The following is a 25,677-nucleotide window of genomic DNA, read 5'->3' on the forward strand; positions in this document are numbered from 1 at the left end:
GAGTAAACCTCACTGAAAATGGCTGGCTTCTTGTTCCATTCAGTAACACCACTTAAGATAACAAGATCTTGGTTTTAAGAGCTAAAAATAACATAAAGAACTCCTATGTGCCCAGATATGAAATAAAGCCAAAAAAAAATTATTTTTTCCTTTTCTGGAGCTCAGAAAAATGACAAGGGGCAATGCTGATAAAACAGAGCGTACTTGACCTGACACCACTAAAACAACCTTATTGCCAAGAAAAAACACAGCAAAGAAAACCTGTGGGACCCTGCCACATCATTCTCATGTATTTCCTGTATGTATACCAACTCCTCCTGTGAACTGACATACCTGGAATAAAGTGTTGAAAGCAGTTATTTTTTTCAGAATATGTTTTTATTTAGAATATATACTGTGTTTGGTAGAATTTTGTCAGAACACAGAATTTAACTATCAAATCCACTAAAATTACAAAACTTTATTGAACAATCAACTTTGGTGAGCTACTTAGCAAATTTAACATTAAAAATACATATGCTATGACTTGTAATATGCCTGCTGTAATACTGCATTTGGATCATCCAGCCCAGTTTAGATTCTTTCTTTCATTTAATACTTGTTACTTACTTAAAAGCTTGTTACTTAATGTTATTACTAATATGTTAGGAATCAAAGCTTATCAGCAGATGAAAAGATAATACAGATGCCATTCTGTTATTATAAACACTACTAAGTGCATAATTCAAACTTAGCCATAGAAAGGAACACTGATTCCCTGCAATACCTGATGAAGCCAAAGGAGTAAGAAGTGCCCTGTCAGAAGAGATGAACCAGTTCCTGAAGATTTATATTACAGGGAAGTATAAATCAGGACTAATTGTATATTTTATTTTTATATATATATATATATATATATATATAAATAAAAATACATCATTGAACCTTGGAAGAACAACAAACAATAAACCAGAACTTTATAAAACAATGTTTTCTCTGTAGCAGTCCATGAATGCTCCTTGGTGAGTTTTGACCAGGAAGTCGTCCAAGGGATTGCTAGGATTTTGGTCTTTGTCATCAGTGTAGCTTAGTTTTCTGGATACCCTACAGAAAAGAACTGTTTAGATGGAAAAGTAAATTACACAAAAATACTATGCATGCTGAAACTCCAATGAACAGAATGAAATTGAAACAAGTCACCAAAGCAAGATATCTGAACATCTTGACTGTGAACAGCAGCAGGACTCCTTGTCTGCATCCTTATGTGCTTTCAGCTGGAGAGGAAATTTTTCATCCTGTACCATTTTAATGTCCCAGTAATCATACTACATTAACCTAAATTATATAAATATCTATTAAACTTTGAGATGTAATCTTTGAATATATTCACAAATAACTAAAAATTAAAGATACAGCTGAGAATACAATTATTTCCTTGCATATTACGTAAGAAATGGCTTTTTTTTTTTACATCTATTTTAAACTATTTTTGTTTACATCTGACAATTAAGTATAGCAGTACAGCTGTAGGACTGCATTCACACAGAGCTAAGAAAAGTTTATTAGTTATGAACATTTCCTTTTCTGAAATGCCTTTTATAATCATCATCTAGGTAAAGGCAATCAAGTTTCAGACAGAAAGATAATATTCCTTTTCTTTCCACAACCATTCATTACAATGTACAGCATTTTGCCACATGACTTAGGCAGAGAACTTCTGAGGGCTCTGAAGCCATGAAAGAGCTTCACTCTTGGGAACCATAGAAGGCTAAGAATATCAGACCACAGGCTTAAGGAAGCTTGCCAGCTGACAGCCCATTTTGGCTACAAGTCAGCAAACATGCATTTGTGTAATTAAGGAATGAAGAAATAGATTTTATTCCAGATGGCTTGACAAGAAAGGACTTCTGTGAAATCCTAGTTTCCTACTATTTCTCAAACATCTCTGCTGTACATGCATTAACGCAAGGAAAACATTTTCCTTCAAAACAATTACTAATCTCATAGAGAGGGCAATTTTTAATAGAGTCAGGAAAAAGAAACAAGGAAAAAAAAAGATGGAATTCAAGAACTGAGCAGAAATGTACTCAGCTAAGTGGGCATACTCAACATTACACACATACAATCCTTGTATACCCATCAGCTTGCCTCCAGTCTTCCATTATATCAAAAGTAATCCGAATACATAATGATATTGATAAAGATTGTATTTGTAATACAAGTCTCTAGGTATTAATTCCATCTTTGATTAAACTGAAACTTTTTTCTTTAAATCACACAGCCTCTTTTCCAGCTAAGTTCTCCATACAAGTCGTTTGAAAATGCATTCAGGCTTCCTTTGAAATTTTAATTACAACATTGTCAGAAAAATTTTTATATCAGCTGTATGATCATCTCAAGCGTAGTAAAAAATATTTCTTGACTGAATTTGGACAAGCAGCAGATCTTGCAGTGCTAAATTAGACTTTTGGCACAAAAAAACATGTCAAAAATGTTTTGGAAAATAAAAAGAGAGAGAAACTGTTCAGAGAACTTAATGTTTTTTAACCCTGCTGCTTATGAAGTTAGTTTGTAATTAGAAATCCAGGATATCTGAAACTTGAGAATCTTTTTGTCCTGGTTTCAGCTGGGATAGAGTTAATTTTCTTCCTGATAGCTGTGCTGTGGTTTGGATTGGGAATAAAAAAAAACATCGATAACACACTATTTTTAGTAGTTGCTGAGCAGTCAAGGACTGTCCAGCTTCTCATGCTGGCCTGTCGCGGGGAGTGCACGGGAAGCTGGGAGGGGACACAGCCAGGACAGCTGACCTAGGCTGGCCAAAGGGATATGGCATACCATATGATGTCATGCGCAGTATATAAAGTTGGGGGAAGAAGGAAGGGGCGGGAATACATGTTCAGTGATGGCATTTGTCTTCCCAAGTAACCATTCTGTGGGATGGAGCCCTGCTTACCTGGAGATGTCTGAGCACCTGCCTGCCAATGGGAAGCGGCGAATGCATTCTTTGTTTCGCTCTGCTTGTGTGCTTTTGCTTTACCCACTAAAACTGTCTTTATCTCAACCTGCCAGTTTTCTCACTTTTACTCTTCTGATTCTCTCCCCTATCTCACTGGTGGGGAGTGAGCCAGTGACTATGTGGGGATTTGTTGCTGGCTGGGGTTAAACCACAACAATCCTAGAAGTCACATATTCTAAAAAAAACAGATGTAGTAGGCCAGTATTCAGGGAGCTGGAAGGAATGTTCTCCTTCCAGAGATCTAAATACACTGCCAATAGTGATAACAGCAGGAGGAGAGGATCTCTGGTATCTTCTGGAGCCACTGCTTGTTTACACAGACAAAATGCAGGTAACTATGCCCATCTGCACAGTCGCTAACTTTTGAACATCCTTTTAAATGGCACTCTCCACAGCCTATGGCTCTGAGAGGACTTGTTAGGTCAAACACAGAGCCAGAATCAAAACAATTCTATAGTTGTATCCAAAAATAACAAATGCCTCTATAATGAACACAAAATAAGGACTAGAGTAGCTATTCAGTTAGACCATCTTACTAACTTCTTGTGTTCACTGGGCATCCATGCTAGAGTCTGGATAGTTTTGTTCACAGACACTTGCCTCCCAGCGTTCAAGTCTAAAGGTTTGATTAGCCTGGGCGCTCTCAAGTATCCATGCTGATTTTCATTCTAGAAGTACGCATGTAAGCAACAACCTCCATACCTTTAATATGGATGAAGAGCAGCAAGAATTTCTTTTAAAAGTTCTTTTGAAAAAAGGCACTTACCTTTGGTGACACTTCTGTGCATCTCCAGGACAGCTGTAATTCTTCATTGCTCTAGGCCAACCAGAGCAAGCATCTGCAATCCCAGATGATGGTGCTGAAAGATGGTAGTATAAAAAGGGTAAGAACAACACTGAGTAGCATGGACACTATAGTATGTTGTTAAAATATTAGCCTGTTAAGACATTGATAATACTTCATTGGCATACTTCAATGAGCAAATTTCCTTATGAAAATATTCTAATGCAAAAGGTTCTGGCAAAACTTAATTTCAAATAAATTTGATATACTTAAATATATTCAGTGTAAGCTAGGTTTCTTCAAAATGCTTATAATTTATCAACATTAGAAAAAGGTAGAACTAGAAGAAACTGTTGATACCAGAAAAAAATATAATACATAAGGTATGAGTTAATATGTGAGGAAAGCAAAATAAGACAGAAGGGATAAGTCCACCTCAAATAATCAAATTCTTTACAATTAATCAGTAATGAAAATGCAACAAGGCAAGAACCATCCAAAACAAATGCATTTCTTCTGCCATTTTCTTCCTGTATACCAGTTGACAACATTTCAGGTCGCCTTCTTCAGTATTTTCCTTTACATGTTAATTAGTTATCTTGATGACAAGGTTCATAAAAATAAAATAAGGAAAATAAACATTGGTGATTTTACTTAGTAGGGAAAAAAAGTTCAGGTTATGTTATAAATGTTCTTTAGCCAAAACCAGATTTTTAAAAAGAAATTAAAAGATTAGCATCTAAAAATGTTAAACTAATGTAGGTTTTTTTTTTGTTGTTTGTTTTATTTTTGTTTGTTTTTTTTTTTTTTAATAATAGAATTCTACTGTCTTGAATTGGCAAGAGTCTTTTTATCCAGGTCAATAATTTAATTCACCTAAGCAGGTGACAGTAGCCATGCAACAACTCAGTTGCAAGTTTTTGTAAAGCTAAAGAATCTATACAAAAGCATTTGGTTATTCAAGTGCAGGATTAACAAACTATGCATTTCCTGCGGAACATTTACATACAGAAAGTAAAAGCAACAGTAAACTTTAAATAAAATTAAATAAAAAAAAGAGGGAAACCCAGCTGATAATAAGCAACACTTTAGTAAGAAAAGTCCTAGTTCAACTACAGAAAAGCTTCTTAAATAGCTGTTAACACGTGATTCAGGAAACCCTTTTCTGTACAGATTCCTTACTTAAAGGAACACTTAAACGTATCCAATTATTACTGAGGAAGAAGAGTCTAGACAGTGGTCTATTGAGATGTGTAGATTTACCCTTTGAAGAAGGGCTTGTGATGGCTAAAGTAGTAATTCATAAAGTCTCTGAAACTAACCTTGCAGGGAAGTAGCAGAAATACCAATAAAAGTTTTATCTGGAGAAGCATGAAATCTAGAGTCCTGAAAATAAAGCATCAACAGATTACATTGATGGAAAAACTCACATATTATTTGATAGCTTGAAATATTTCATAGTTCCCAGAAGAAATGACTGGGAACTTGGAAATAAGGGCCTGATTTAAAATTTAAATTCACAAGTCTAGTGATTCCAAAGTAACCCAGTAATGTTTGTTTGCCACACCTTGTCCATCTATGAAATTAATAAAAAAAAAAGTCATTTCAGAACGACATCACCTTAATTAATAGGGTCACTGTTTGAGATTTTAACCAGTGACAGTCTATTAAAATGTAACAAAATCTTTTATCAAGCATTTTATAACCATTTTCAAGGTTATTAAACATAGTGAGTTTCCTCACATGATCCAGAAGACCTGATACAACTTCTATTTTGGCAAATAAAAACCCTAAACCTATAAACAACCCTACTGACCAAATAGCATGAGAAGTATGCTGTCACTAGTTGAAAGAGCTTCCAGCCCTAATCAATTTTTTAAGCTCTTCTCCAAGTAGCAGCAAGGAGCGCACAATCATTTTTTTTTTTTTCCACAATGTCCTTAAGTACCTGACTCTGACAGCTGTGACTGTCGAAAAAACTGGGGTTACTGCCATTGTATGTGCTCAAAAAATCCATGCCAACTGTCTGATGATTGACATTTTTTCTGTGAGAAATCTGCTGGTATTTTGCTGAAGGAAAATAATGTTCTGGTGTATTTTTCAGTCGCTTTACTGGTGAACAAAGATAATTTTGAAAATTTCCTAGTCTTTTAACTCCGGGAATTGCAGATAAAGTTCGAACAGGTGAGTTAACAAGAGCATTTACAGTTTCAGACATCTGTATTCCTTCATATTTCCTTACATTTGAAGCTCTCTGAAACCCATGAAATCTTGGAACAGCCTCACTACACAACTGCTCATAGATCCTGTCAAATTCTCTATCACACTGTGTATTGGACCTCACAGAATCATTTAAATTACTCTTCACTAGTATCCCTTTATCTTCAAGGTTCTGTGAATTTGAAAGAGGTCTTGTCAATGTCAAAGGCTTTTGGATTTCTTCGCAACACAGTTTGTAGTAGAGTTTTTCGAACTCATCTTCATATTTCTGGGGCATCTTTGAAGGATTCTGCTTCATAGACAATGAGGAAAATAAGTGTTGGTGCTGGAAAGAAATTTGTGTTTCAGAAATTATTTTTTCAGGATTTATGAGCAAAGTATTTGATGCTTTTGTAAGAGAACAATTTGTGACAGGTGTAAAACTGTTACTGTTGCCATAGGAATTGCAAGTAGATGAACAGAACTCTAAGTTATCACTGCAAGGAAAGTCAGTTTTTTGAGTTTTATTCTCTTTTACCAGATGAAGCGCTGTTGACCCTGAACTGGCAGTTGATGTTCTAAAATGGTATTCTGAGGAACACTGGTAAGATGATTTTTCACTTTCTTTGTATTCCAAATTCTTCGGCAAGACAGTAGTCTGTAACTCATCTTCAACTAGAAAGGTCTTTCCCATTCTAACCACGACATTAGGAAAACCAGTCTGTTTGGAGACTTTTTGGCCTTTTCCAGATACCAAATGATGTTCTAAACTTGAGTCAATATAGTTCACTTTGATTTCATTTGTATCAATGTAAGAATAAGGTATCAAACCAGATAAATGATTAATGGAACACTCATCATCACAAAGTTCTCTATTCTCTTTTCCAAAAGTTTGATTTTGGATGTCTTCACTTCTACTGCTGCATACACTGGGTAGTGCTTGCTTCAGTTTAAGAGGTCTGAACCCTCTTATTTTGTCTACAGTGACATTGAGCTTTGGTCTTCTAGAATGCCATCTTCTGTGCCTTAAGTGTCCAAACATGTATTTTATCACTTTCCTCTGAGCCTGCTTTGTCATGAGCCTTGTAAGTATCTCTACCATCGCTGGATACAAGTCTGCAAGAGTTACATTGCTCCAGGAGCATTCCTCATCTGCAGAATGGTATTCTTCCAAGATACTATCATAGCAAGTTTTATTCAGTTCTGGAGAAGGTAGATGCTTGTGTACAGTTATTGTATTTGGTGAAATAGGAACACCAGAAAATTGTAACTGTAGAGGTCTGGATGAAGAACATTCATTTGGCAACTCTACTTTCTTTCTGCAAACATCTGCTTGGTTTCCTAATCAAAAAACACAAATGAATCACAAAATAAAACCAGAAGAAAAAAACCTGAAAACAATTAGGGCACTTCTAGTAATGTACTACACTACTTAGAAACAATTGCATGCAGTATGGGTAGCCTTACTGTAATAGCACATTTCATTAAGCTTTTTTGCCAGGTTAAATGGATGATTAACATACAATCCATTAGGAAAAAATTCAAACATTTTTCCTGACCGTACTGAATTGACAGACTACAGAAGATGAATGAAATGTGCTGGAAAAAAAAATTTAAAATATATAGATATAAAATATTTTCATTGTAGAGGCAGACTGCTTTGGTCTTTGCGATTTCTGCCCAGGATTTGTTACTCTATTTCCATATTACTTGAAAGCTTTGTACTTTACTAGTAACCATGCAGCTTTGCTTGCCATAAAACATGATGAAGATAAAGCTTTTTGTAGTTGTTAGGCTTGAAATATTTACACCAACATTCTACCTTAGGTTTGCATCAAGTCTGGAGAGCTTCTGAAGAAAGTTTACTAGTGAAATACCACTTGAGTACCAGTTACCAGCAGATCCAAAACCCTTCATTACATTCCTTGAATTTAAAATAAATAGAACCAAAAAATTATGCTTTCATTTAATTGAGCTTAATGCTGCTGAATTTTGTAACTATGCATTTTATTCCTGGGGCTATTTAAGAAAAGCTGGTTTTATGTATACAAGCTATCTATTGTCTGTTTTTCAAATAGATTTTGCCATAAGCAAAATCATGTCTAACTTCTCTTCAAGCATTCAGCCTAATGAAATTTTCTGTTGGATAAATAGTGACTCTGTGTTTTCAATAAATTAAATATTTATTTTGAATAAATTTTAATAAAAACCACATTTTGTAACTAACATATTTGACCAACACCCAAAAGATTTGGTAGTACCAATCAGTTCTTGCACTGGCGAAGCTAAATGAAGACCTTCTGACAAACCTTGAGGTGATACCTGAAAAAGCAAAGGAAAAAGACACAGAATCTAATATCCTGAATTTTTTGCCTGTTAAAGGTAACAACAAAACCCTACTGTGACTCCTCCTTCTCTCTCCTCACTATACTAGGTCCTGTACAGAATTATGGTCCTAAGGGACTTAGTAAATTTCAGACAAGGAGGAAAAAGTCTAGTCTAAGACTTCAGTAAGAAATTTTAAGTTACCAGTTTAACCTTGGAAAGCTGTTTACCATCTTTGCAACTTCTATATTACGTATCATATTTTAATCCCTTGCCCAAATATGAGAATTTATACATGGATATATACGCACCTGGATAATCTATAGATCTCTGGCAACTCCAGTAGGAAACAAAAGTTGTACATGTAACATAACCCTTCACTCCCAATCCCCGTTACCCCCAAAACCAAAATAAAGCTAAAACTCCTTTTATTCTCTACAGACATCAAATTTAGGCTTTTCAGAAAACTTACTGAAGATCAACTTGCACATCAGGGTTCAAAGAACAAAGTATAAAAGTAAAAAAAAAAAAAGATATTGTCTGCTCTGTTTCTCACAAATCATTGCTGTCAGAGACCTGAGATACTATGATATTTATGTAGACAGCAAGCAGGAGAGGAACAATGACAGAACAGCAGAGAAGTATTAGAATTCATTGTGCTGTACAGTTAGAGTTCTTTTATTCTAGTTAGCTAATAACTTAGAACAGGAGAAATATGTTACCATAATCCACTTTGGAATTTTTCTAGCGAAATCTTGTACTATCACATCCACTGGAACTTTTACTTTCTCTTGAATTTTCCCATCATCTACAGGCAGATTCTTAGAGGGGAAAAAGAAATTAAGACACATAAAAGTTACTGACACTGACAAACCCAAACATATTACGCAGATTTGTTTCAAACTAGTATTATTCAGATGAGGATATCCAAACAGCATAAACTTATTTTTAATGTATATGTTTTAGATAAAAAAAAAAATCCCAAGAAGGACCTGTATGTGAAGACATATAAGAAGAGATAAGAAGAGATAACTAGGTAGTTTATTGACGCAGGGAAAAGCACACACTGCCTCAGAATACCTACTGATTTAAAAAAAAGAAAAAACCTCCTAGTGTTCGGTTATAACGCACTGGTAATTACAGCTTGAAATCTTTACATGTGTTATTAACATCCCATGAATTAACATACAAATTAAGTTCTTCACTGTAATGCATCTCGGCAATATCTAAAAGCATTTGGTGATAAATGGCACATGTTTTTCATTAGTGAAACTCTTGCTTTCTGAAGCAGTTTGTATTAGCTATTGTCAGAGACATGACAATGCCTAGAACTGTGCTAAACAAATAAGGAAAGTAAATAATATTTTCGTAATTGTATTTGAGCAAGCAGAACAAGGGATTAGAATGGCTGCATACACGTGTGTGTGTAATTTTTCTTCAGCAATGTAACTACCCCAGGTAGTCCTGATACCCATAGTCTAGTTTGGGAAAACACAGCAGAAGATTACAGTCTGTTTTTGTTATGGTAGCCATTATTTCATATTTACTTTGTTTTTTAAAGTCATGTTACCTGTTATAAAAACATAATCATTCACTTGAAAGTTTAGCATAAGTGTTTTCACTTTGCGATTAATCTGGTTATTTTTTTTCTATACCTATAATAGCCTTTCTTGGGGTTGTCTGTTCTACGCAATCCACTTACTCTGGTATGCTAATAATACCAAGACATAATGTTACTTTATATTGGTCTTCATGACATTATTTATTGAACCTCTCATTTGCTATGCTTACTGAAAATGTGCATTAAGTCTACACAGAGTCTTCTGCTGACAGTGCATCAACTCATCAGGCACATGCAAGCTATTGAAATAGTTCAATCATTTCTATTGAACACAAAATTATTCCACTGCATTAGACACCAGAAATTTTTACCTGGAAGTGAATGTCTTCAAATTTTCTTCTTACCGAAACCACATCGGCATCACTTTCTCCATCTACAATTTGAAGGTAAATACTACATAAAAATCTAGTTGAACACAAAACCAGAAAGGAAATATTTTTAAGCACACACTATATAACTTATTGACTAAACTGGTTTCATTTTAGAAAACTGTTTTCTACACCAAAACTTTTTATCTGTATTATACTTCCACTTCAAGTCCAGTTGAAAAGCATGGTTTATAGGTTCATAAATGACTTGAAGGGAACACAGAAGAGTGATGACAACTTGTTTGTAACCATTTCAAGATTTATGCTAATAATTTCAGAGACTAAAATATTTTCAGAACACTCTCTGCAAGATTCACTATTCATTAATGTATCATTCCCACTTGTTTCCCACTGCATTCCCAAATATCCCAAAGATAGTAAAGACCTTCTACCATGCTTCCTTTTCTTAATTTTATTGTTAAGACTGCCTTCGAACTGCCAGGGTGAGAAATAGGACAGACTTGAGAATAATAAAAAATTAAGTCCAAATCTTCCAACACAATTTTTAGGTATTCTATGGGTATTTCTGTGAACAAAACATTTCTTTGCTTAGATGTAGCCACAGCTTCCAATTCATTATTAGCTAAAGCCTCAGTCTTTCATGATCATAAAACATGTCTTGTAAGCCCTGATTTCTGAATTTCACTAGCTGTTAAATCTTTGTCCCATGACTGTGGTCACTGCAGGAAGGGAAAGAGGAGAGGAATAGCCCTGAAAAGGAAAATGAGTGAAAATAATCTTGTTTATGATACCTACTTCATTGCCTCTTCATACTATTCTTAAATTACTAAGAACAGAATGAAAATCTTTTCCAGCTAATCCATCTTTTTTTGTTCCCTATCAGTGCAATCATCATCTAAAGCTCTGTGGAGAGATGCTGCCATAAAGCTTACATAATGATACATATGAAAGAAACACTATCTTTGTGGGAGACAACACAATTTTGCATCTTCCAGTGAAAATGTTGAGCAATCAGAGGGTTGGCTTTGACAGTCTACCTGATCCCAGCAAAATTATTTTATTAGAACTGAAACCTGTGCCTGTTAGATTATCAAAGCTGTCTTCCATTAGTCACGTGGAAAAAAAAGTTGTGGTCACTTTACTAAGCATGAATAGTGAAGGAACCAGTAAGAATGTTAATGTTTGACTCTGGAAAAGTTTCAGCCTTGAATTTCTGTTGTAACAGCTGATACTCTCTTTCTGCCATACAGTCATCATCTTCCAGTAGAATCAAGCACAAAACTGGCAGACTGCTCCCTAAACGGTAGCTGAGACGAACAGACTAGACTGCTACAAAAATGGGAGGTTCTTGAGATAAAGGTAACAACTCCAGTGTCCAGGAATGGTTGATTCCTTCACGCCAATTACAAATTATTGGAAAATAGCTTGTATCGTAGAATGAATTGATCTGTGTAGTGTGATTGTAGTATGTCTTCAATGTATTGTCAATCATACTTCAAATGACTCCAACATGAATTATTAGCAGAGGACCATGTCACAGCACAGAACAGAAAAAAGTATATCATCTTCTCCAGGGAACCTTAAAGTGTTTTTATGGGCCAAAAGGGAAATTCGGGAACACCTCTGTTGCTCAAGTGCAGAAGAGAGGAAAAATGAAAACTCCCACCTTTCTCTCTGGAAAATTTGACCTATAATACAGGAAGTAATTTCACTGGAGATGCATTCAATATACTATCATTACCCAAAAGATTTATCTTACTTAAAAAATGAACATGTTAATAAGGGGGTTATTGTAAATTTTAAGTTTTGACTTTAATGTGAACTTCTAAACTTAAATACACTTAGGTAAATATACAGTTCAGATTGAACTTTCCCCTTTCTCTACAAATAAATTCATTTTTCTCTGATACTATCCTAATAGATACAAGAAATTGTTCAACTATTACTATACTTTGCCATGCTGCTTCCTGTGTAACCAAAGAAGGGAGACCTAATAATTTTCCCTATTACGTGCAGACCAATACATGCAGGTACAGGCGAGAGCTCTTTCACTTTATTTGTACCTGTTATTGATTGGCTTTGTGTGCTTGTAAAACAAAAACACTGCATAATACCTGGAAGAAACGCTGCCTTCAATGAGAAGTGCGACGAATACTAAAGATGGAAAAAGCCTGCCAAACCTAAAGCAGCTACACTTTTTTCTTAACAGCTAGCATGCCCTATTGCTAACCTTTTATATATTAAAAAAACCCCAAACACCTAGGTGAAGTCTATTTTTCAGCGAGGAATCCAGTCCTACATCTCTAAGAGGTTAATTTCTAGGTCTTACTGTATTTGGGGATAGCTGGGACTCACTGAAGCTGTTATAAATCCTCTCCAGTCTCTTCCTAGAACATTCATAAGAGAAGGAGGAAGAGTGGATAATCATATTATTGTATGCTGCTATGAAGATACCAGAGTCTGAGCTGCATCACTCGTTTATCCCATGAGTGCAAAAGACACAAAGGACACTTACAGAAGCTAAGCCACATCTAAGCTAAGATAAGATGCCTCTGAAATTTGTTTCTTGTATTTCATTGCACAGGTTGAGGAAAAAAAACAAAGCCACATTTTCTAAATTTGCAGAAATGATATTATCATTCAAATAGATATTTGAAATTATCCTCTCAAATGATAGGAGGACAAATTTCAGATTGCTGTTTTCTATTTTCCCCTCAACAGAGAGGTACTCATCTGCCTTGGAGACAGCTATGTGTATGAAGCACCTAATTTAGACCAGAGTATTTAAACATCACCTAACCATATTTTGCTGCAACTACTCTTTTAATCATTAAATGCTGGTTGCCACCTAGCAATAGTTTAATTTCTGCAAAAGAGTAAGTTTTTATATGCACAAGAATCAAAAGATCTTGACTAATACAAGTTTTAAATATTTTTAAAACAGTCAAAGATTGTTAGCACTAAATAATACAATCAAGTAATTAGTTGGGAATACAAGGTCAAACCACCCAAAATGGTGCAGACAGGCCACAAGACTGATGCCGGAACTGTTACAAAAACTACTGAAGACTTATTATTGCAGCTGAATGCAATATCCATACCACTAGAAATTAATGTATATATTGTAATTATTAATAAAATGTCTTGCACTTACACCAAAGTTTTTATTTCACTGTTCCTTTCTTTATTAAAAGGTAATTGAAAATATTCCACATTGACTTTCCAACGTATCAGAGATTCAGGACTGAGATTTTAGAGAGGGATGTGGATATTGATTTCATAGTACTACTAGTACTTCAGTCTCATGTTATTCCTATTCTCTACTTTCTGAAATGGTATAAAACACGTATTAAAAATATTTCTACTATATTAGAAAAAATTATTTGCAAACTTATTTTCAAAAAGTTAAAAAAGGTAATTAAAAAGTAAATTAAAAAACCCACCTATGTCAGATGTATCCACATGAGAGATCTCAGGAGATTCCTTAAAAAAAAACACATGAAAGGAAATTTAAGACCTTGTAGTATAAACTTTACTAACTAGTCTGTTAAATTTTCTGCTCTCACTACTTGCTCAACTTTTTTTTTTTTTGAGGAGGTAGGGTGGGGCATGATGGTGGTGGTAGTGAAACAAACCCAGTCATATTCCACAAACTATGTCCAAATGACACCATCTTTATTAACAAATCTGTACACAAATTTGTCTTGATTCACATCTCACTAGTCAATGAGGAAAACTATTTTATTCCCAGCCCTTCTATATTCAGAAAAATAATGCAAGGAGAAGCTATTATACAACAAGAGCAAAACACAGTTGACAGATTAATTCCAATCACCAAATCTTTATCAGTATGTACTGGGGATTTTCTCTGTGTTCCAGTGTATGAGGAAAGTTTCTTAACTGCCCACTTTAAACAATTATTAACTGCCTACTTCAAACAATCTATATACAATATTTCAAATTTTTTGCTATTTTGTAGATAGTTGCATAAAAATCTCATTTATATGGATAAGGAGCCTTTTCTACATGTTTACAATCTACACCTGACACCACATTCTTCAGATTTTCTTTTTAAAAAAGTCTAAACCTATTCTGTCCAGTTCAATCATAAAATTAGTGTGTTGTGGGTTAAAAGGACATCAGTAAAGTGAGACAATCCTAACTATCATCTATGTAGAACATAGAAATAAGAGTGACCAGCCAGATGGCCCATATCACTCTTCAAGTGATTAATTTTTTCTCCTTAAAAGATCAGGAGTAGAAAGAAATTATTCTAGACAACCGCAGACTTTACAAATAATAATTTAAAGTTAGACACACATATTATTTAACTAAAAAAAGACAGTTGATGGTTTAAGCCTATCTCCAACTGCTTGGTCTCCCTTTAAATAAACTTAAGAAGAGTAGAATTCAGCTGAAATCCATGGCCGATATCATGACTGTTATTTGATACCCCAAATATCATGATGGGAGGGAGGATATGTAATTATATGAAACATATGTAAACCTTATCACATAAACAACATGAATAGGGACATAGTCAAAAATGTAAAAAAATTGCATTAATCCACCATCACAAAATGTATTAGACCACCATATAGAGAAGTCCAGAACTTGAATTCATCACCATCTTAGAACACAGAACCTATCGGGGGAGGAAACAATCAGGGGAAGCGTACTAGATGATCAACATTAACCAGAACATGAAGATTTTAATTTTACACAAACGTGTTATCTGGTAAGTAAGGACACATCTTTCCTAAAATAATGCAACTATATGTGGGGAACTACATGAGGGGAAATAGAAAAGAGTTGTTTAATAAGATACCTGAATTTTGAAGAACTGTAGTGAAATACTTTAAGCCCTCTATTTTTTCAGAAGCACTTATTTAAGGAGAATAAAGTGATTTAATTCAGCAATTAGTAGGTCTAACCTGTTATAGCTATCTTTTAGCTATGGTACAGGACCACCTGCTCATGATTAATTTCTTAGCTTTTGACTACATAAATATGTTTTCCAAAAGAGACTTTACAAAAGAAGATACAATGTGGTGCCCATACCTGTTGTATTGTTAAATGTCCATCTTCAAAGTCACTGGTCTGTTGCTTTGACATATCTTAGCATGCACGGGAGGAAAAAAAATAGTTCTATTTCAATTTGATAGGTTACAGATCAATGTTGTACCTGAACTCATTAATTCTTCATTTGTATATACTCTGTTTTGAAAAATATTTAAACACACACACTTAAATGTAGAATGCAGATAGGACTGAAACAAAGATTATACAAGTGACAGAACATTGTAGTCAAATACAGCAGACTAATTCAGATCAGACATGTACATCTACCGTATTACATGTTTTCTTCTTAACCCATGAAGCACCACAGAAAAGAAAATTTGCCCCTTTATCAGGTGGTATCACTTGTAGAAAAGGAAGACAACTGCAAACTTTTTGTGCATTTTTCTTGGCATATGTTGAAAAGGATAAGAAAAAGACTAACTACTCCTGAAGCCTGAGGGTAGAGCCTCAAACCTCTACTGCATCTTTTTAATGATTTTTGGCAAGGGGGCCTTCCAAAACTGTCTTCCTGCACAGATAGACCCACCCACAATCTTTGTGGTTCCCCCCCCCATTTATTTCACAAGAAGCAGAAGAAATATAAAGAGTGTAAGAGCTGTCTAATTTAGCAGACCTCTCCCCTTTTTACATTTCAATCTATACTTATTCTTCATTAGCTATTCCAACTCAAATGGATTTAAATAAAACCCAAAACCTATTAGAACCACAGAGAAGTAGCTATCTTCAAATTAATGCCACTTCCACATATGCTTATTTAACAATTAGCCTCTAAGCCAGGTATATTGCTATTAAAATTACTCATACTGAAAAATGTTTTGATGTCGCTGAAAAAAATTACATTTCTAACCATCGCCTTGTTAAATTTTAAAAAAGGTATCTATAACAAGCTACAACCTCCCAAATATGTATACGGTGCATATGACTATGATGTTCATATAAAAATAATCGCCTAAATCTATTGTTAATACTGCATAACTTACAGAAATTTAATCTTTAAAGAGAAGATCTATATCTCCAAACATATGACCCTGCCGGTACTAATGCTGTAGTAGAACTTCTCATGATTGGATGTATGTGATAGACTCAGGCTTAAATAATGAAAATAATACATTTAGCAGATTTAGCAGATATGTCTACCCTGCTCAAGACTCTGTTTAAACAAGTTTGTTTAATGCCACATTTGTTGTCCTTGCTTTTCTGCATTTCTGTTTCCAGATAAATTAATGTGAAATATCACAAGTGATTTACTTTTTTTGGTTAAATGGTAAGAAAACTTATCTCATACCTCAGGCACATATTATTTACTCCTATAAACACTTTATATTATTTAAGAGTGCCAAGCATACACATAAAAATTTCCAGTTTTCTAAAGGCTTAAAGCATATGGAAAGGTATGTAAAGATGTCATCTATTCCATCTTCCATTTAAAAGCAGGAGCAACTACACCTAACTTACCTTTAGGAGAAGTCTAACCCATTCTTAAAAGCAACTCCATAATCTCTAAGAAACGTATTTAAGGACTTCCTTATGTTTACATTTGGAAAGTGTCGTGGTTTTGCCCCAGCCAGCAACTAAGCACCATGCAGCCGCTCGCTCACCTTTCCCTCCACCCCAGTGGGACACGGGAGAGAATTGGGAAAAAACTCGTGGGTTGAGATAAACACAGTTTAATAGGACAGCAAGAGAGAAGGAAATGACGACAACAACAATAATAATACTGACAAAGGAATGTACAAGAAGAAGATACGGCAATTGCTCACCACCCGGTGATCGATAGCCCGTCCCTGAGCAGCGATTCCCACCCCCCGGGTAACTCCAGTTTACCTACTGGCCATGACGTCATATGGTAGGGAATATCTCTTTGGCCAGTCTCGGTCAGCTGTCCTGGCTGTGTCCCCTCCCAGCTTCCCATGGACCCCCAGTCTTCTTGCTAGCAGGCCACCATGAGAAGCTGGACTGTCCTTGACTACTTAGCAACAACCCAAAACATCAGCGCTTTATCAACATTTTCTCATCCCAAATCCAAAACATAGCCTCACATCAGCTTCTGTGAAGAAAACCAACTCTATCCTAGCTGAAACCAGGACAGAAAGCTTTTCTAATATTTAACCTAGAGGCTCTCTTTTGGTCTTTTATTTTTACCCTCCATTTAAGTCCTATCACCATTGGCTCTAGTAATTTTTTTTTCTTTTTCTGACTCACTCCAGCTAGTCAAGTTGCTATCGAATACAAAACAAAGCACTCCACCACAAGTTTTATCACTGTTGAACAGTGCAGAAAATCTGTTTTGTGTGCTTTACATACTAGGCACCTGTGCATATCCTCTAGCACAGTGTGCGCTATTTTCACAATAGAAGACATTCTTGGTTGGCTCAACCAGCCTTCCAAATTGCCTCTTCCTGCAATTGATTATTCCTATGTAAGTCTATTATTTTGACCTTCTCCTTATGAAATTACACAAAGGTTACTTTTAAGTTTTAGCCCAAATTTGTCAGACCATCTTTAACAGTGGTCATCCCTACTTGGTATCATCTGCAAGTTAATTAAGTTAATGTCTTTTACTATTTACTTAATGAAAGTATAAACTATTAATTTGCTCAGGACAAGTCCTGGAAAAAATGCCTCATATTTCCCTTCAGTTTGGACACAGACCATTGATAACTATTCTAAGTACAGTTTTCCAACCAGTAGGAAACAGTACTATAATACCATTCTCTCATATAAAGTTAATGAAGCATATTATATAACTAAAAGGGTCTGGCTTCACCTTGTAGAAAAATTTATGTTCACTATTTTGCAAAAAAACTACAGTAATGCTTCCTTTAGAATATATCATCAATGCACATTTTTAGAAGCCAAATAAAGCATTTTCCAAACATTTCTGAATTGAGAAGACAGGAAATCAGAATAACACAGTAATGTCCCACTGAAATCCCTTACTGAGCAAGATCTACAAAACACCGCAGAAGGCATTTTGTTTCAAAAAAAATTCTCAATGAAAGAAAGAACTTTAAGTAGCTAATACATGACACAAATATTGGTCTTCTTGGAGACTGAAATTTAACATACTTGGTCATCCCATACTCAGAACTGTCATATATAGAAAAAAACCCAAACACACTCAAAAGATTGTCATTTTACGCAGTAAAACTTCGTAGGGGTACTGGACGTTCTATCCAAATAGTAAAAATAGATTATAACAAAATTCAAAATGGGAAGTGGTTCATTAATAGGTATTTGGGCCTTATAAAGATATTTTAAGTGTTCACACCTAATAGCACAGGACTTTATGCATCGTAATTGAAAACACATATCAGGCCCACCTAAGATTATAGAACAAGAATAAGTACAATTTGTATATTAGTTTTAATAATCCACAGCCAGAAGCTTTTTTTGGTTGCTGTTGTTTTTTGGGGTTTTTTTTTGTGAGGTTTTTTTTTTTTTTTTTTTTTTTTTTAAGGGTAACACCAATGACGACCACGCAGTTCAAATGCTTACCCCATGGACTTTTGTGTTGCAAGTGCCAGATATGATTTGTTTAAATTGAACAAAATCCATGAGATTGTCTTTCATAGCATATATAAATATACACATATAAATACAAATCTGTAAATGCATGCTTTTCCCTATAACAAAAGCTGCTATTGCCCCATCTTCAATATTTAGTTAACTATTTCTTCCCTAGGATAACTTAAAAACATAACTAAATAATAAAGACTTTGCTCAAGTTACATTAAAAGTTGGAAAAAATAAGTAATTTGTCAATTTTTTCCTTATCTGGAATGCAGTACACTAAATTTAAAATAATCTGATCAAGCCTCTGTAGCATTAAAGAAACTCCAAGTAAATTCCTCCAATAAGAACTTCTAAGGCATTCAGACCTTAGGTCAAAACAGAAAGATTAACAAAAAATTATTTGTAAAGATTCCAAATACATTATCTTTTAAAAAAACCCTAACTGCTATTTTTTCCCCCCAAGTTTTACTGCAGATGGTCGCCAATAATTTTTTGTACTATTCATATCCATCAGCACATATTTCCTAAGCCTTAGAGGCAAAGGTCTGGACCATCTGAATCTTTTTGTATCAGAGCCTCTTTTCCCGGCACAACATTTTAATTTCATGAGCTGATTCAAAGTCTATACCTGAACCCTGTATGGACAAATTTTTTGGTAGGATTGTAGAGGGAGGAGACATAGGTTGTTTTGTCTTCAGATGTTCAGCATAAAAGTTTCTCAGATGAATGTCATAAAATACGCAACACCAAAAAACCCACCTCAAAACCTTAAGAAAATAAAGCCCAACATACCTTTGATGTACTACACAACATAATTTCCCCCATCATTTATCCCAGTAAAAACATATATTTTATTAGAACATACAGCTCCTTTTCAGAACAATGAGAAAATCTCCAGATATCATACATTTCCCTAAGCAGTATCAGAATTAAACTTTGACGTACAGTCTTGATTTTACTTCAGTCATGATACTTGATCTCTAATGAAATAAGTATATACCACTTTTTCCTGCAGGCAGCACGATTCATTTAGTATATAGAATAATCTGCTAAATTTATGAAGTAGCATGATGAGCTATCAAGAGATTCTTTTAACACACGTTTTTAATATGTGTACTTATCTAGTTATTTTCAAAACACTAGCAAATTCCAAATTTCTCCACTTGTACACCCATGTAAGTCAAGGTTGGAATCTTTATTCAGTGAACATCTGACAAAACCATCAAATAAAAAAATAAAAGCTTACTGTCTAACTGATAAGGGGAGATTATTTTTTAATCAACTTGTGATGATAGCAACATCAATTAGAATGTATTTACTCATCTTAAACATTTTAAACTACATTTTCGAATCCTTCTGAACATAAGCATTGTTGTTTTTTTGGGTGGTGCCCCACACAAAAAACAGTGTGTCCTAAAGAGCTTGGCATAAAACCAGGTCAACTATTAAGTCAAGACTCTTTGGATAAGATAATTTATAGCACACAAACACTTTACCTGCATTCATTTGACTTCCTTTATTACACTGCAATTCGAAATAGGAAAAAAAAAGTAAGAAGAATGTTAGAATAGTAAAGTTATTTTAACCATTGCCTTTACTTTGGTATATCTCACAACTAGGCATTTCTTAACCATTCAGTTTCCCTCAGGTTTCCCATGGCCTGACCAGAAAAGCCACAAATACATCGTAAAACTTACTTGATCATTCACTTCTTGACATACCATTGCTGTTAAAATCACTACAAGAACATAAGCTATAGTTACTTTGGCCCACATATGAAGTTAAGACAGAGAATTCCTCTTACAGTCCTTAATGGATTTAGTCTGTAAAGTTGTGCAGCAATGCTTAGTAGATGATGCACAAGTATTACCAGGAGTGGAAAAGGAAAGGGAAATACAGCCCCTTTTCTGTCTCCATTAAATCCACTCTTGTTCCCCAAGACTGAATTTAACTGTTCATCCCCTCAATTGGTGGGGTTCAGAACAGCTTCTGTGTTAACTACCAAGGCACACTACACAACTTAGCTTTTTTGACAGATATTAGGAATGCAGCAGCAAGATGACTTTTGACATCTATGTGACACCTCACATAACTGTGAGAAGCACTGAGATTTTGATGAAATTCACTGTTGAGTTCTTATGGGTGAATTTAGGAAATGGAAAAAGAAGCGACTGCTTGTTTAATGTAAATACTCAGAATAAAAAAATACGGATCATATGCCCATGACAGTAATGGCTTTAGCCTGACACAGACAGCAAGTGCTGAGACCACAAAGATACTTTAATTACTCTAGCACTATTTTACAGGAAGAAAAAAAAAAAATCTAAAGATGAAACCGGTAAGCCCTTTGGAACTGAAAAGCTGATTACCTGAACCAAGATAAATTGATTCAATGCATTTTAACTTCAGTGGCAATATTCTGATGAGATCCAAAAGTATGTTTCCCCATCAGAGAACATTTAAAAAAAATTTTTCCAGGTTTACCAGTGCTGCTAACCACTGGTAAATGGTCATCTATTTTAGTCTATCTCATCCAACAGTCTTAACCAATATATCCTAAAACCCTATTTTAAAGCAGATGTTGACTTCATTGATTAGTATCTCTTGCAAATATTATATGGCACAGCAAGATTAGAATGTATTCCTATATATTAAAAAAAGAAATATTGCTACATTTTGACTTCATAGTATGACTATGTTATTAGATACCTCAAATACTTCCTTCTTCCATTTTCTAAGTTTCTTGCTTGACACTTTCCCCCGTTGTTTTCGTCCTAGAAATAACAAGATATCAATTTAAATATAGCTTTTCTTATAACGTTATCTATACCAAGTATCATTCTAAGGAATACAAACATCTAGGAAAAACATATTACATAGTAACAAAACATTATTGCATCTGAACAGCCTCCAATACAATTGCTGAAACAAACACAGGAAAACAAACCAAGAAAATATTATAATTTCAAGTTAATTGAGAAGTCAGCCAAAAAAAAAAAAAAAAATCACATGCCAAGTCTAACACACTCAGCTAAAATCCAAAGAGCCCCAGATGCTACAAAGAGGGGGGGAAAAAAAGCAAATTATTCTACTTTTAAAATTTTATTTAATGCATGCAGACTACGTGTGGTGGGTTGACCATGGTTTCACAGCAGGTGCCCAAAGCTATTCTATCACTCTCCTTCTCAACTGGACAGGGGAGAGAAAACACAACAAAAAACTTGTAGGTCAAGATAAGGACAGGGAGAGATCATTCAGCAATTACAGTCATGGGCAAAAGAGACTCAACTAGGGGAAATTAAGTTAATTTATCATGAATCAAATCAGAGTAGGATAATGAGAACTAAAACCTTATCTTAGAACACCTTCCCTTCCACTCCTCTCTTCTTCCTGGGCTCAAGTTCACTCACGATTTCCTACCTCCTGCCCCACAAGTGGCACAGGGAGACGGGGAGTGGGGGTTGCGATTAGTTCATCACACATTGTTTCTGACGCTCCTTCCTCCTGAGGGGGAGGACTCCTCACACACTTTTGCTGCTCCAGGGTGAGGTCCCTCCCATGGGAGGCAGTTCTCCATGAATGTCTCCAGCATGAGTCCCTTCCCACAGGCTGCAGTTCTTCATAAACTGCTCCAGCGTGGGCCCTTTCCACAAGGTGCTGTCCTTGGGAACAGGCTGCTGCAACATGGGTCCAAGTCCTGCCAACAAACCTGCCCCTTTCTCCATGGGCCCACAGGTCCTGGCAGCAGCTTTGCTCCAGCATGGTCCTTCCACAAGGTCACAGCCTCCTTTGGGTGCATCCACCAGCTCTGGAGTGGGGTCCTCCACAGGCTGCAGGTGGGTATCTGCTCCACTATGGGGCTCCATGGGCTGCAGGGGGACAGCTGGCCTCACCATGGGCTGCAGGAGAATCTCTGCTCCGGCACCTGGAGCACCTCCTGCCCCTCCTTCTGCACTGGCCTTGGTGTCTGCAGAGTTGTTTCTCTTGTGCTGCAATTGCTGCACGCTGTTTTTTCCCCTTCTTAACTATGTTATCCCAGAGGCACTACCACTGTCACTGAAGGGTTCAGCCTTGGCAGCCAGGCCAAGTCCGTCCTGGAGCTGGCTGGCATCGGCTCTGTTAGACACAGGGGAAGGTTCTAGCATCTTCTCACAGAAGCCACCCCTGCACCCCTTTATATTTTTTGTATAAAAAATGCTATAAAATGCAAACTTCCCAGTCTGTAAAAGCCTTTAAAAAAGTAAGCAATATTTGGTGCAAGAATTGCATTGGTCTTCACACCATGGTAGTACTTCATGGATATGTCCAGGAAGTCCTTTTTCATGAGAATTGATATGGCAATTTACATATCATAACCCTCACTTCAGTGATGATAAAAACTGGTGGACCCTTTCATTTCCCAGTAAAGCCACCAAGATACTAAGTCACAAGTCCCACTAAAACCCTGAGCAATGTATTTTAGAACAACAGATTTTTTTTCCCCAGTAAGCTCTCCATAAGCATTATCAACTCTACAATGCATTGACAAGTGTAATAAAACAGTGGGAAAATATGACATTGCATAATGTGGTATAGATTTACGCTAACCACATGAACATTCAATGAGAAGTTAAAAAGACTACCTACCCAGTCCACTCTGACATTTGACATAACAGAAATTTATCAGAGCAGCCTTCAGAATACTAAGCGCAGATGAAACTACACAATCCATTCATGCATATCAACTTCCTTCTAATACCCCCATTCAGTTGTTTCCCCAGTTTTCTCCATTTTGATTCTTCTTCTTACAAGACATCCAAATATTAACCAGTTATCCTCAACTTTGCTAATAACTCTTTTCTGTCATCTAGAACAGAGCATATAAATAAACTCCCCAGGTATTAGAGTGTATCAGAGTTTACATACAAAATGCAATACCTAACTGGACAAAAGTCAGTATCTATTGCAATTGTTATATAACTGCCAACAGTTACATGCTTCACCAAGTCTAAACATACAGCATGTAAATATTGAAGCTTTAAGAAGTTCTTACCATCAGGCGTACTGTAAGTGAGAGTTTCCATGGAAACAAGTAAATCATCTTCAAAAGGATGATTATACTAAATAAAAAGGATCATTAAAGATTAGAATAGATTATTAAAACAATGTTTTAACATGCCTTTTAAGTATTATTTTTATACAATTTTGTTTTGACCAAAACATGAAATTACCAGTATGTTGTTTTATTGGCTGAAGCTAGAAGTCAGCAATCTGGAAATAGTAATTCCTAGAGGAAACACATTTATTTTAAGCATGTATGCAAGTCATTCCATTTCAAGGCATAAGCCAGTCACTGAAAAAATGGAGCTTCAGAGAGTTTTCAAAAGTAATTAAGTTACTCTATTTCAGAGTTTCTTCTAAACTTCCTCTGTAGTAACTGGAAGCAGTCACTTAGGATTGACCTACAGCTCATAACATATAAAAATATCCAGTGTAATACTAGACATGAAAAATGTTCTAGAACCAGACTTAGCCTTACGTTAGTACCTACACATTAGCACAAAACATTTCCCTGAACAGCAGACCTGACATCCTGACATAAATATATGCATCTTTGAACAGAGGTGTATGGCTCCCACACCTTTAACAATAAATGGCTCTAAAGCAAGGAGGATTCATGGAGGGAGTCTCCCACTATCTGTGGTTCCATTAAAAATACCATTGAAAATGCTAATTTAGGTTAAGGGCACTATAAAGACAAGTCAGACTTGTATTTAAGTCACTTATTTAATATTGGCAATTCTGGATCTAAATTTCATGGATGTATTCAAGGAGCTGGCTCTTTACTAGCTTAGTCACACCAAGGCACAGGGAGTGCATGGCTCAGCACAAACTGCAAAGCTGCAAGAGGCCCTGAGTGACAGCTGCTTTTGGCAGCTACGAAAAATGGGAGCTTGTTTGTACAAAAGGACACCGTTTGTAATTAAGTGACAAAGAGAATTCAATGCCAGTTACTGCAAATTAGTGCACAGAAAGAAAACGGAACCTGTCAGTACTGACACACCAGAATGTAGAGGTGGCCAGGAAAGAGAGGAGCAGAGAGCACTTGCCACTGGCTTAAGGCGACGTGGGCAGAGGGCCGCGCAGCCTAGCAGCTTTTCCAGAGGCGGTCAGAGGGACGCACAAGGGCGGCCAGGCCCGGCCACGCCACTTCGTCAAGGGAAACCGTATGCGGACCGCGCTCCTGAGACAGGCAGGAGTGAGGCAGGGGGGCCGCAGCTTGGAGACCCCGCGCCGCCCGGCCGCGCAGGTAACAGAGCTTCCCCCGCCGCCCCCACGCTCGCCTCAAGACGGCGGCGAAAGCCCCTGCCAACGGCCGGGGCGGCGCGCGAGCGCGGCGCTCACCCGCTCCAAGATGCGGTTCATGGAGGCTACGAAGCGAGCGTTGCTCTGCCGCAGCCGCTCCTCCAGGTCCAAGTCCATGTCCGGGGCCCTGGCCATGGCGCGCGGACTGCTCTCTTCTGCGGCGTCGGGGATGGCGAGCGGACACCCCGCACACGCGCCCTGGCCCCCCCCACCACGGCCCGACACTTCCGCCCCGCCCCACGCCAATTCAAACTGCGCGCCACCTCCCCTCTTGCCTCCTCCGCCCCCCTGCTTCCCACCTTTGATTGGGTTCTGCTCACGTCAGCTCAGGCGCCGCAGCCCATCCGAGTAAGAAGTGGGGCGCCTTTCTCATTCTGATTGGTTGTTAGAGCTATGGAGAGCCCACCCCCTCCCCACAAAGTCAACCCGCCTTAAAGTCCTCCCATTGGATACGGGGCTCGCAGCGGGTCGGCGCAAA

The 25,677-nt window shown here is 36.5% G+C and overlaps 1 protein-coding gene across 1 annotated transcript; it reads right to left on the reverse strand.

The window, feature by feature from the left end:
• Positions 1-956: 956 nt before the first annotated feature.
• Positions 957-25,382, reverse strand: HJURP (Holliday junction recognition protein; the record flags this gene model as incomplete). The annotated part of the gene is made up of 9 exons (XM_082007109.1): positions 25,239-25,382; positions 23,887-23,953; positions 10,239-10,300; positions 9,029-9,265; positions 8,243-8,303; positions 5,692-7,322; positions 5,105-5,168; positions 3,765-3,858; positions 957-1,083 (listed from the first exon to the last, which is right to left on the reverse strand). Exons 1-9 carry the CDS (start codon positions 25,332-25,334, stop codon positions 957-959), a joined length of 2,439 nt encoding a protein of 812 aa, XP_081863235.1. The 5' UTR covers positions 25,335-25,382.
• Between the last annotated feature and the right edge of the window lie 295 nt (positions 25,383-25,677).

This window comes from Phaethon aethereus (assembly GCF_964289735.1).
Source record: "Phaethon aethereus genome assembly, chromosome: 1".
In the NCBI taxonomy this organism is placed as follows: Eukaryota; Metazoa; Chordata; class Aves; order Phaethontiformes; family Phaethontidae; genus Phaethon; species Phaethon aethereus.